The sequence below is a fragment of the Sitophilus oryzae genome, unplaced genomic scaffold (assembly GCF_002938485.1).
Source record: "Sitophilus oryzae breed Bouriz unplaced genomic scaffold, Soryzae_2.0 scaffold_1167_pilon_pilon, whole genome shotgun sequence".
Lineage (NCBI taxonomy): Eukaryota > Metazoa > Arthropoda > Insecta > Coleoptera > Curculionidae > Sitophilus > Sitophilus oryzae.
Genome location: NW_022145801.1, coordinates 2,856,415 through 2,870,535, shown reverse-complemented (window position 1 = coordinate 2,870,535; position 14,121 = coordinate 2,856,415). Strand labels below are relative to the sequence as shown.

Below are 14,121 nucleotides of genomic sequence, written 5' to 3'. Positions count from 1 at the left end.
AGCTATGTTAAAAACACTAATTCTTAATCAAAGAGCCTTGGAAAAATAGATTTGATCGTCTAATGTTTTTAGTGTCTTGTCCTGGCCGTATCTCAATTTTTTCAAATGGAACGAGGGTGGCTCATTAGCATATTTGGAAAAAGCATTTTTTTACGAATAATTTGATACCATTCGCTTGGTATTTCGACTCACATTTTCGTTACGAACCGCAAGTTATACTTTCAAATAAACCATATGCGAAAATGTCAAAAGTTGACATATGACCTGTCATTCTATTCAGAGTGTTATTTTCTATCGAATAAAGTAAAAAAATACTGAGGGTTTAAAAATCAAAGTTGTAGTCATTTCCGGTAAAACTAGAAAGTGACCAAAAACAATTGAATACGTCAATCAAATCCTAATTTATGTCATATACTAACACACCAAATCTCGTTTTTTAACTGAAAAAATAAAAAGTTATATAGGTGAGCCACTTTTAAGACGCACCCGGTATAGTGTGTGTCAAAAAAAGCTTAACTATTTACTTCCATATTATTTTAAATTGATATGTACAACGGGAGGATGCGTGACAGTGACTCATTATAATTCACAGGCATATCATATTAATTTCTGTCATTTTCTGGATGTCGTCTGTCAAAATCTTCCTTTGAAATTGTTACACACTATTGTCGCAGATATTTTAAAAGTTTTCAATAGTAAGGTCAAAGTTTACTGAATAATTTTATGTAATTCTGTAAACTTTGGTAAGACTTAAACAGAACAACACGAAAAAATAACACCTATATCTGTTTTTATTTAGTTAAAAATAATCATCCTAGTCATAATTTGTTTACTTTTAGGGATCTATGTCAAGAAAGTGTAGAATTTCGGAAAGTGGTTGGAGAGAGAATATTAATGTATTCCTTTGTAAACGACCATTTTATGCCACCTGACGATCCTTTGGGTAGATCTGGTCCAACGTTGGATAACTTTTTAAGAGCGCAGCCAAGAAAGGTAAAAAACAAGTTATGTTTTTAAGACTTTTTAATTCAATCATTTTTTCATCTGTTAAAATCATATATTCTCTTCTCAAGTAGACCTCTCTAACTTTTAAGTTGGTAGATATGTTTTTTAGACTGCAGCAGCAATTAAATACATTTTTTAGTAGTTTCATTCTCTAGTTCAACTTTTTTAACTTATATTTTTGGGTGTTATAGGGTGAGGTAACTGGTACTCCGCCACCTCCACCATGCCCTTATGGAAAGAAGTGTACCTATGGAAACAAGTGCAAGTATCATCATCCTGAAAGAGGACCTTTACCACATAAAAGTGTAACGGAACGGTTATCAGAGCACGCTCAAAGACACTTACAGGCTCGAGAATGTAAAGAAGGTAATACTTCCTTTCATATTGACCGTTCTTAAGTTATATTTTAATATGCTATTAACTTTTTTTGTGCTTGCAATACGAAATTTAAAAATCTTCTAAAAATATTTAAATCTAATAATGAAGCATAGTAAGAATGAAGTGCAATGATATTTACATGTAAACTATTTCAATCTCCTTACATCATTCTGAAACTTGATTCATAGAGATACAGTTAATTTTAATGTTAAAAAATGGCTTACAATAATTAACTTTGTCTTATTAATGCATAATTTTTTCTACATTCTCAGAGCATTGTTATGGTAATGGAATATATTAGCATTCTTACTAAGATAACATTGACCCACACACAAGCTTGCCTTGCATTATACGAATCTTTCATTTTCCTACCATACCTATTGGTATGGTCGGCTAAAAATTGAAAATAAATTATAATTAAAAAAATTGAAAATTGTTGGTGGCAAGTTTATTTCGCTCTTAAAAATTAACCAAGGTATGTATTGACATGATCCAAAAAACAAAATGCTCAGGAGACATGGTTCTGACCCTAAAATTATATTTTAGGGAAATTTACACACGAAATTATTGCACAGGGTGTGTCAAAGTTAGGGCAAAAAAACAACCCCTCGATTAACCCTGTATAATATGCCAAATACTAATGTTTATAAAAAACTGAGTTTACAAATTAAAGTTGATATATTTATACACAGCTTGCTAAAAAATTCATGAAAATAGGGCTAAAAATAACAGTTTAAATTTGTTTGATTTGATGATTAACTAAAATTTTCTTGCGTTGCGTTTTTTTGCATCTGAGTGTAGATCCTACAAATAAAAATGTCAAAACTTGTAAATTTACAAGAATAAACAGAAACAAACAAATAATTGACATCATTTGTTAAAATTTTTCGGTCGATAAATTGTGTTAGCATTAGTACCAATCATTAATCCTATAATCCTTGGCAACTATTTTGATCATTGAGTATCTCCCCTTACTATAACAAATAGTTTTTTTTTCAGGTGGTGACATTCGTAAAAATCCTTTAGGTCGCACGCGTTCTAACGTGCCTCCACCTAAAGAAAACCAGCACGCAGTTGTCTCGAAATCGCGCAGCGTAGACAACGTCGGTGGTCTCACGCAGTCGCCCCACTATCAATCGGATGCGTTCTCATTCCAAGCCACCCCTGAGAAGTCCACCATGGGTGGTTATTCTTATCAGACATCAACGCCTGACAACCTGCACAGGTAATTATTTGTTTTTTTTTAGTATTTTTCATGTTTTTTTAATATCTATGTTATTGTGGAATTGTGGTGGTTTCAATTGGATTATTTCATTACATTTTTTTATACTAAGGACTGGCAAAAGTTAGTTTTAGGTCGAGATTTCTGTATGTAAGAAGAGTACTATGCGTTTATAATTTACTGAACAAAAAGAGAACAGTAAAAACGTTGCCAAACGTATAAAATAAACCGAGAAACTGAGTATATTGATAAGAGACGTGGAAGGGGATATAGCAGATTCGTCGCGGTCGACCCAATCACTATTTAAAATTATAGGAAAGGGTGTACACATCATGCGTTCAGCTTCACGATTTAATTACGTCTCGTGATACTTTATTTGTTTATTTATTAACGAGTCGTTGTAATTTTCCCTATAGCTTGTAAATTTTTAAGTGCAAGTTGGAAGCACTTGCACTATTGGTAAAAATAAGTGGAATTGAGTTGGTGTTTGACAGTGGTCGCGCTATTAGAACTCTGAAATCAAAAAACAATATCTCGAAATCCATTAGAAATAATTGAGTGTAGTTTATTTAAAAACTTTCTTAATATTTCTGCTATATTTTCTTCGCAAACAGTATGTGAAAATCTTTATAAATAAAAAAGTTACACGATTGTTGAAAATTGCTATGCACTAAAAGTAAATGGATGGGTTTTTGAAAAAAAAACAAGCCTATCAAATTCTTCTTATTTAAACATCTTGTAAAAGATCTAAACTTTAAAATAAAAAAAAATTCAACATCTAAAGTGGTTCTTGAGTTATCGCGTGTTATGTGTTAAAAAGTTCAGTTTTTAAATTATCGCGATTACTGACGTTTTCTCGTTATAAAAAATGGGTACCTTAACGATATCCTTATAATTCCATTTCAGATGCTCAGAAACATATCTAATAATTTGATCTAGTTATCTTTTTGAAAAAAAGTCTTTTAAAAATAATTGCTTTGCGATCGAGATTTTACTTTACTTGATAGGGAAAGGCGCATCAGAGAAATGTGGCAACGCCGCAACAGCACACCGTCGCATTTCTCTCACTCCGACTTAATAAAATCTCTATGGATTTACTTCCACACCTATAAATACTGACCCAAAAGTAACAGTTGCCAGCATAGTATATGTATAATAACAACATTAAGGGTTAATACAACAAAAGTTGGGATAAAGCTCGAATATCCAAATCTTGAGAAAAAACCTTTATATGGTACCACAGGAGTTTGAGTATTAATATTCCACTTTTCTATCAACCAAAGGAGAACTAAAAAATATAGATAATTTTTATTGATACACAATTTTTATATTGAGAAATAAATATCTTTTCTATGTTTTGTATAGGAAACTGCAACGACAGCTGACGTTGAATCCAGGCGGCGACACCAGACTTGCCTCGAGAAGGTACGCGCCACCCAGTCCGGGACCAGTGTTTTGTAAACGCTGTTTTTAACATATCCTCATAAAAAAAACAGACTAGATAAAATCAGGAGCATTTAAGTATTCTATTAATTGGTGAATGCACACTGCATTCGCCAACTAATAGAATCATATCAATTCTCTCTGATGCAGGATAAGTTTGCATTTTCGGCAAATTTCTGTGATTTTTCTTTTTGTGTGTGTGTGTTTTAACTGACACAAAATGATAACTAGTTGTTAAAATTGGACTAATTAGACAGCTATGTTGAAGTAACGTCAGACATATCACAACCACCTAGAATTTATCAAATAATAAAGATCTACTCACATCAAATCATGTAAATGAAAATATCTAGGAAAATCTTTGTTTGAGGGGTAGGCAACCTTAATTGTATTTTGAAAAGACATGAATTCTTCATTGAATATCGAAATAATATACTGGGTGTTCCATTTATTTTTCTCCTAGAATCCGAAAATCAATTAATATATAGAGTTTTCCATTACAAAAAACACAACTTTGATATGTAACTTTTTTTGGGGACACCCTGTAGAACTCTCTATATTTTTAAAAAGTGCTCTGAATTAACCTACATATGCTCACAAAATTTAATTTCAATACAAACTGTCGTTCTTTTTGGAGCCTTCGCGGCGTATGAGAGGCGCCACCCTGTATAGCATTGGATTTATATAGAAAAATACACTTTTTGAGGACTTATTTTTAAGTGCTCTGTCTGCCTTAGTAACTAACTTAGTAATGTGGTTTTAGGCTCGTGGCCATAAGGACATAACGGTATTTGTTCCAAAATGGCGGAAAGAGGCACCGAGGCCGGACAATCCCATCAGGGACCAAGACATTTTGGCGGAACTAGAGCGAGACAGACTGTTAGTTTTTACTCCTTCGCGTTTAGTGGGCGGAAAGAGGATGGTGTGTTACGACGATAGATATATTTTAAAATTAGCAGCACAGAACGATGGCATCGTTGTTAGTAACGATAATTACAGGTAACAAACGATTTTAGCTATTAAAATAATTTGCTCTATGCAGGGTTAGGTAGGTAGAAAATTTTATATTTTCTACACCACCTAATTTTCTACATTTTTTACATGTCCAGACGTAGAAAATTAGTTTTGTATATTATAAGCTTTTTTGAGTTGATATTTATTTCAAATATTTCAGTCACAACGATTAGTAAAATAAATAAACTAATAACGATATCTCTAATTATTATGTATTATTTAACAAATGGATAGTATACCGGTTGCGTCTCAAAAGTGGCTCACCCCTATAACTTTTTTATTTTTTCAGATAAAAAAACGAGATTTCGTATGTTAGTATATGACATAAATTGGGGATTGATCATCATCTTCTAGTTGTTTTTGGTCACTTCATGTTTCACCAGAAATGACTACAACTTTTGATTTTTAAATGACACCCACGGTATATTTCCTTTTGCTTTGTTTAATAGAAAATTATATTCTGAATAGAATCATGTGCCAACTTTTGACGCGTTCTCGCTTAAATAAAAATTGTATTTTTAAATTTCACTCTAGAGTGCCATAGCTATGTTAAAAAACACTAATTCTTAATCAAAGAGCCTTTGAAAAAATAGATTTGATCGTCTAATGTTTTAGTGTCTTGTCCTGGCTGTATCTCAATTTTTTCAAATGGAACGAGGGTGGCTCATTAGCATATTTGAAAAAGCATTTTTTACGAATAATTTGATACCATTCACTTGGTATTTCTCGACTCACATTTTCGTTACGTAAACCGCAGGTTATACTTTCAAATAAACCATATGCGAAAATGTCAAAAGTTGACATATGACCTGTCATTCTATTCAGAGTGTTATTTTCTATCGAATAAAGTAAAAAAATACTGAGGGTTTAAAAATCAAAAGTTGTAGTCATTTCCGGTGAAACAGAAAGTGACCGAAAACAATTGAATACGTCAATCAATCCTAATTTGTGTCATATACTAACACACCAAATCTCGTTTTTTTAACTGAAAAAATAAAAAAGTTATATAGGTGAGCCACTTTAAAGACGCATCCGGTATAGTGTGTCAAAAAAAGCTTAACTATTTACTTCCATATTATTTTAAATTGATATGTACAACGGGAGGATGCGTGACAGTGACTCATTATAATTCACAGGCATATCATATTAATTTCTGTCATTTTCTGGATGTCGTCTGTCAAAATTTTCCTTTGAAATTGTTACACACTATTGTCGCAGATATTTTAAAAGTTTTCAATAGTAAGATCAAAGTTTACAGAATAATTTTATGTAATTCTGTAAACTTTGGTAAGACTTAAACAGAACAACACGAAAAAATAACACCTATGTATATGTGTTTTTATTTAGTTAAAAATAATCATCCTAGTCATAATTTGTTTACTTTTAGGGATCTATGTCAAGAAAGTGTAGAATTTCGGAAAGTGGTTGGAGAGAGAATATTAATGTATTCCTTTGTAAACGACCATTTTATGCCACCTGACGATCCTTTGGGTAGATCTGGTCCAACGTTGGATAACTTTTTAAGAGCGCAGCCAAGAAAGGTAAAAAACAAAGAAAATCATATATTCTCTTCTCAAGTAGACCTCTCTAATTTCTAAGTTGGTAGATATGCTTTTTAGACTGCAGCAGCAATTAAATACATTTTTTAGTAGTTTTATTCTCTAGTTCAACTTTTTTAACTTATATTTTTGGGTGTTATAGGGTGAGGTAACTGGTACTCCGCCACCTCCACCATGCCCTTATGGGAAGAAGTGTACCTACGGAAACAAGTGCAAGTATCATCATCCCGAAAGAGGACCTTTACCACATAAAAGTGTAACGGAACGGTTATCAGAGCACGCTCAAAGGCACTTACAGGCCCGGGAGTGTAAAGAAGGTAATACTGTCTTTTATGCGTTTTAAGTTATATTTTAATTTAATTTAATATGCTATTAACTCTTTTTATGCATGCAATACGAAATTTAAAAATCCTCTATAAAAAATTAAATATCATAATTTAAATCTAATAATGAAACTTAGAGATATCAGTGCAATGATATTTACATGTAACTATTTCAATCTCCTTACATCATTCTGAAACTTGATTCATAGAGATACAGTTAATTTTAATGTTAAAAAATGGCTTACAATAATTAACTTTGTCTTATTAATGCATAATTTTTTCTACATTCTTAGAGCATTGTTATGGTAATGGAATATATTAGCATTTTTACTAAGATAACATTGACCCACACACAAGCTTGCCTTGCATTATACAAATCTTGGAGGCAAGTTTCAAATGATATTTTTTTCAAAATTACTTATACAAAAGTTATACAGAATTTACTTATTACTCTACCAAATTGTTCACACCTTTTTTATCGAAAAAATGCAAAGAGGGTGCGAAAATGGGAATAAAACATAAAATCCAAAATGGCGGACACTTCCCATATGAAGAGCACTCGGGAAAAACGATGAAAGTAAATTTTTTGCTATCTAAATAAACCTGAATATCGATAACGGTCACATAGAAACAAGCATTTAAAAATGGGAAAAACGATAAAACCCCATGCGTAATTTGAATTAAAAACGTTTTCCTGAACATTTATCGTTTTTGGACCCTCATCGTTTTTCCCGTGTGCTCTTTATATCAAATATGTGGGCTTTGGATTTATCATCGACTTGTCGAATACAAACTAACTGCTTCAGAAGTCTCGACTCGCTATTTTTTTGTTGAAATTTTTTCTTGACATTTTTACTTAAAAAAATTGTATTTTAAATTTCAATTAAAGTGCCAGGGATGTAAATGTAAGGACAGTTTGACTCGAAATACCAGGTATATGGTACCAAATTATTCGTAAAAAAATGCTTATTTTAAATATACTAATGAGCTACCCTCGTTCCATTTAAAAAATTTGAGTTATGATTAAAATTCGATTTGGGCATCTTTTAACCGGCCAGGAAAAGACACTAAAACATTAAACCCTCAAATATATTATTCCAAAGCTCCTTGATTAATAACTAATGGTTTAACACAGCCATGGCACTCTAGATTGAAATTTAAAATGCTACTTTTTTTTAACTGAAAATGTCAAAAGTTGACATATATGTCATTCTAGTCAGAATGTCGTCATAGATAAAGGAAACAAGTTTAGATTGGAATGCTCGGCTTGCCGCCAAAACTTATTGTTTTGGAGCACATACGTTGCAGGGCGCTGCTATAGCAGTTGCTAAGGACAACCGCAAACAAGAACAGAAATAATTTTCTCTTGTCAGAGTCAGAATCTTGAAAAATAATAAAATCTTTCAAAATTTAAACCGCCCTCATTGAAAAAATACTGAAAAGTGTTTAAAGCGTCCATTTTCAAAGTAATTATTGCTATCTTGTGAGTTTAATTTAAGTTTTGATATTTGTGAAAAAGTGGCATTAAAAACTTAAAAAGCTGTGTGAACTGTGAACTGTAAAAACCATCGTGGATCGTGGCATAACGTCGGTTTCCAATGTTTTATAGGTATTTCATACATATCCTTATATAAAATAAAGTTTGTTGTATGCAACACACTGTATTTTATTTAAAAAATTAAAAGGAAATAACAAAATTGAATAAATAATATTTGGCGACATAATTCCGGAAAAAGCCGAACCGCTCCGAAATTATCAAAAGCTTTGGAGAGCGACCGTTGTAAGAATAGCGCCAAATAGTAATTACATTGTTCTTATGGGTACTTTTCAATCTAAACTTGTTTCTTTTATCTAAAAATACCGAGGGTACCATTTAAAAATCAAAAGTTGTAGTAATTTCCGGTGAAACAGGAAGCGATCAAAACTAATTGAATACGTCAAACGATCCCGATTTATGTCATATACCAAATTTCATTTTTTTATCTGAAAAAAAATATAGAGATGAGCCATAAAAAATAGTTCTTTAACATCTTTTAAGAATTGGAATTGGAATAAAAGTTATAGGGGCGTACCACTTTTGAAAAACACCCGGTATGGGTTTATCGTGTTCCATCTTCTTTTGGTACTTACCTGTTAACATTATTTTGAAATTATCTTCCTATATGTTTGATAATTAAACCGTGCTCAAAACTGCGATTCTGTATTGATTAAGAAGTATTTCGTTGATTACGTTCAAAAAATAATGTTATAAACATTATTTTGAATTCCGGGGCGAAAATATACCATTACTATGTAAGAATTTATTTTCTATGTTGAATACTGTACTTGTATTGATAAATACTAATTATTTACTTTGAAAATTATGTAGATCCCACAAATAAAAATGTCAAAACCTGTAAATTTTCAAGAATAAAAAGAAACAAACAAAAAATTGACGACAATGAATTGACATAATTTGCTAAAATTTTTCGATCTATAATTTGTTTTATTATTACTATAAATCATTAATCCTAAAATCCTTAGCAATTATTTTAATCATTGAGTATCTCCTTTACTTTACAAATAGTTTTTTTTCAGGTGGTGACATTCGTAAAAATCCTTTAGGTCGCACGCGTTCCAACGTGCCTCCACCTAAAGAAAACCAGCACGCAGTTGTCTCGAAATCGCGCAGCGTAGACAACGTCGGTGGTCTCACGCAGTCGCCCCACTATCAATCGGATGCGTTCTCATTCCAAGCCACCCCTGAGAAGTCCACCATGGGTGGTTATTCTTATCAGACATCAACGCCTGACAACCTGCACAGGTAATTATTTGTTTTTTTTAGTATTTTTCATGTTTTTTTAATATCTATGTTATTGTGGAATTGTGGTGGTTTCAATTGGATTATTTCATTACATTTTTTTTATACTAAGGGCTGGCAAAGGTTAGTTTTAGGTCGAGATTTCTGTATGTAAGAAGAGTAAAATGCGTTTATAATGTACTGAGCAAAAAGAGAACAGTAAAAACGTATGAAATAAACCGAGAAACTGTGCACATTGCTAAGAAACGTGGAAGGGGATATAGCAGATTCGTCGCGGTCGACCCAATCAGTACTTAAAATTCTAGGGAAAGGTGTACATCATTCGTTCAGCTTCACGATTTAATTACATTTCGTGATCCTTTATTTGTTTATTTATTAACGAGTCGTAATTTTCTCTATAGCTTGTTAATTTTTAAGTGCACGTTAAAAACACTTGCACTTTTGTTAAAAATACGTGGAATTGAGCTGGTGTTCGACAGTGGTCGCGCTATTAGAATTCTGAATTCAAAAATGGATATCTCGAAATCCATTAAAAATAATTGATATAGTTTTTCCTTAAAAACTTTCTTAATATTTCTGCTATATTTTCTAACAGGCAGTATGTGAAAATCTTTATAAATAAAAAGTTACACGATTGCTGAAAATTGCTATGCACTAAAAGTAAGTGGATGTTTTTTTTAAAATTTTTGAATGAAAAAAAAAACAAGCCTATCGATTTTTTTTATTTAAACGTCTTGTAAAAGATCCAAACTTCAAAATAAAAACAGTTTCAATATCTAAAGGGGTTCTTGAGTTATCGCGCGTTATGTGTTAAAAAGTTGAGTTTTTAAATTATCGCGATTACTGACGTTTTCTTGTTATAAAAAATGGACACCCTAACGATATCCTTATAATTCCATTTCAGATGCTCAGAAACATGCACATCTAATGATTTTATCTAGTTATCTTTTCGAAAATAAAAGTCTTTTAAAAATAAGCGGTTTGCGATCGTGATTTTACTTTACTTGACAGGGAAAGGCGCAACGGAAAATGTAGCAACGCCGCAACAGCACACTGTCGCATTTCTCTCACTCCGACTTAATAAAATCTCTATGCGATTTATTTCCATAGTGTAAATACCGACCCAAAAGTAAGAGTTGCCAGCATAGTTATATGTACAATAGCAACATTAAAATTGGGTTAAAGCTCGAATATCCAAATCTTGGAGAAAAAACTTTATATGGTACCACAGGAGTTTGAGTATTAATATTTCACTTGATATGATATGTTTTATATAGGAAACTGCAAAGACAGCTGACGTTGAATCCAGGCGGCGACACCAGACTTGCCTCGAGAAGGTACGCGCCACCCAGTCCGGGACCAGTGGCTCCCCCCGGGGGGTACCTGAGTACTTCGGGCTGGGGCGACATGCATCAGTGCGTGACGAGGATCGCCAGCGCTCCTGACTCGTATCGCGGGGCCCAAACCGCACAGGGAGGCAGTGCGGGATGGACAGGAATGCCGGCGCAACAGACTGGGGTAAGCTTATTATTAGTTTCCCTGTGAAATATTCTATGTTATTGAAATCGAAAGTGTTAACCTGTTTGCAAACTAGTATTACTACTACTGCCATTACTCGTTGACGAGTATTTGATACGCATCAGAAGATGGTAACGATTGACGTTTCTTACGTCAAAACTAACAGTCATAGTGACACGTGTCGCAACCATACTCTTCGAGCTCCATCTACATTCCGAGTTTCAGCCCCCTAGCTCACATAGGGCCCGAGTTACGACGCTCCAAAGACCCATTAAATCGGACGATTTTTTCGCCATCGATGATGGTATTTCATAAAGCACGAAACGTCGTCAAAATACCATGAAAACATAGGGGATTTTGAGCATTCCTAGTTTCAGCCCGAGAGCTCATCTAGGGCCCGAGTTCCGACTATCGTTACCACTTTTCCTCTCGCGTCTTCTGTGTCACGACCTTCAGTTTTTACTCCCATAGCGCGTAAAGACGTTTCGCTTCAAAAATATGTCGATTTTATATAAGATAAGGAAGTGAAAATTAACAATAATGAATTGACATAATTTGCTAAACTTTTTTGATCTATAAATAATTTGTTTAAAGTCAGTTCTTATCACTAATTCAAAAATTCTTTAACACAGTATTTCTAGCTAATTCAATCATTGTTGATCGCTCCGTATTATAGTTAGTAATATCACAGTTTATACAGATTATAAACTTATCGTCAAAAGCATTGTTTTTCGTGGTTCCAATTTTCGGAGTCGCGCACTAGTTAGGCGCACTAGTACCTCTAAAATGGTGCACACCGCCTGACCGGCCCAGTTATTACGCTGTTTAAACGCGAGTATATTTTTACGCACAGGAAATTTTACTCGTTTGTGCATCGTCATAAAAAACAATCTTTGTACCACGAATTAGGCTAAGAACATAGTGGCGTGACGAGGATAGTGGCAAGCAAGCAGCGCGATACCGCGTCGAGCAAGCCTCGAGGTGCTGAAACATAGTAGAGTGGCGAGGAATAGCGAGATACTTGTGCAATTTTATTATTTTCATTTGCTTATTGATAATTTAAAATGTAAACAGTGTCTAAAATTCTAGGCAGTACTGTCGCAAACATTTGGTTAGATGCATTTTTCAAAAACCCGAGAAAGTATGGCAAGTTTTATAAGCTTTACGAAAATTTGTTGCCACTTCATCTCATAACTTATCTAAAATGTACCGGTTATGGTGATTACTATCTTTCTGATCCCATTAAATCTCTCTTACAAATACTAAATCTATTAATTTTTGAGAATCTATCATTTTCTACAGCGCAACAGACCGACGAAAACAAAATTATTTGAATCGATCTCGCCGCTCGAGCAGTTCGCTTTACTATGTTCGCACGTACTTGTCTTCACATGCTTGTTTTGGACGCGATGTCGCGCTGCTTGCTCGCCGCTATCCTCGTCGCCTCACTATGTTCTTAGGCTTAGAGACAAGATTTTTATCTGTATACATATAGTGTACCTAATCTGTGGTAATATCGTCTTATGATTTCTTTCTTTAATTTCAGCAAGCACCGTCAGTTCGTCACATGCACAGAATGTCGAGCTGTTCCGATTCCCAACTGAACATTTGGCCGGGTCAGTGGAACCCCGTCGGATCTCAGGAAGACGCCAGACGAAAACTGCACTATCATTTGGCAGCCATATTCCCAGAAGAACAGGTAATCCAGGTGATGCAGATGTATCCGGACGAGACAAACCCTCAGAAAATTTGCGCCGCCATTTTGGGGATGTTCGCACCTAAATCGTAAACTGGCGGAAATAGATATACTCCTAAAATATACCTAATTGTCTGAATTTCGTAGTAAATACCGTAGAATAGTTGAGTACATTATCAAAAATTTATTTATTCCTGGTTATGAAGCTTAGTCTCAGAATTTCTAAGCTCTTTTTATGACATATTTATGATGGATTTTCGTTATTTCCTGTTGTTTTTAAATTGTTATTCTATCTATCAAACACAAGTTGCAATATTATTTAGTTGATATCTTAGTTTTTGTGTCTGTGTATTAGGCGAGTCTGCTATTTTAATCTAATTTTTGAAAAACAGAGTGTCCAACAGATGTGTTACATTGTTGACAAATTATTAAATTACTGTTATAACAGAACATGACTAAATTGTAATTATGTGATCTGACCTTTTAAAAATGTGTCTCATAAAACAGATATATATTATTATTCTTTTATAATATGTCTGTTATGCTCTCAAATACAAATTGTATTAGATTTATTTTTTAATTGTCCAAAATAAAGAGATTCGTTAAACCCTCTAAATTTAAGGAGTAATTGTGACAGTCAACATTTATAACATACGTAAAAGAACATAAAGTTATACTTATGTGTTTTTTTATAGAAAGTCACTATGACTAAAGTTTTATACTAAAATGCATAAGTATTTCATATACCTGTTTAGTCGTTCTAAATACGTAGTCTGTATTTTAATGAGCAAGCCAAACATAAAAATAATTGTTCTATGTTACAACCAGTTGATAGAGATACAAAGAAATGCAAGGTTGCCGGTTCTTACGTGCTGTATGTATAATTTAGGATTAGGGTCAATAGCAAAAATTGAGTTAAAGGGGTACACCAACAGAACGTGAAGCATTATGTGAGGTATTAGGACCAAAATTACTTTAATTATTGATATTTAAAAATCTAACCCTTGCTGCATTTATACCCGAACGCTTTCGTGATTGACATACAATATTCTAACAGAAAACCGGCAATACCGCATAGGAGTAGTTGATCAGCTTATGGTTTGTCTCTCTTTAACACGTTTGAATTTCAATTAGGATATCTCCATGATTGTCTTACACATTAA

The 14,121-nt window shown here is 33.3% G+C and overlaps 1 protein-coding gene across 1 annotated transcript in view; it reads left to right on the top strand.

Annotated features, from left to right (window-relative positions):
- The window catches only part of LOC115888689 (ribonuclease ZC3H12A-like), an 88,988-nt gene extending 75,803 nt beyond the window's left edge, over window positions 1–13,185 (top strand). The window contains exons 6-11 of the mRNA XM_030908481.1: window positions 840–993; window positions 1,197–1,371; window positions 2,383–2,608; window positions 3,971–4,053; window positions 11,105–11,262; window positions 12,809–13,185. Coding sequence (XP_030764341.1) covers window positions 840–993; window positions 1,197–1,371; window positions 2,383–2,608; window positions 3,971–4,053; window positions 11,105–11,262; window positions 12,809–13,051 — 1,039 coding nt within the window. The 3' untranslated portion in view covers window positions 13,052–13,185. The remainder of the gene's footprint in view (window positions 1–839; window positions 994–1,196; window positions 1,372–2,382; window positions 2,609–3,970; window positions 4,054–11,104; window positions 11,263–12,808) is intronic.
- Window positions 13,186–14,121: the final 936 nt, after the last annotated feature.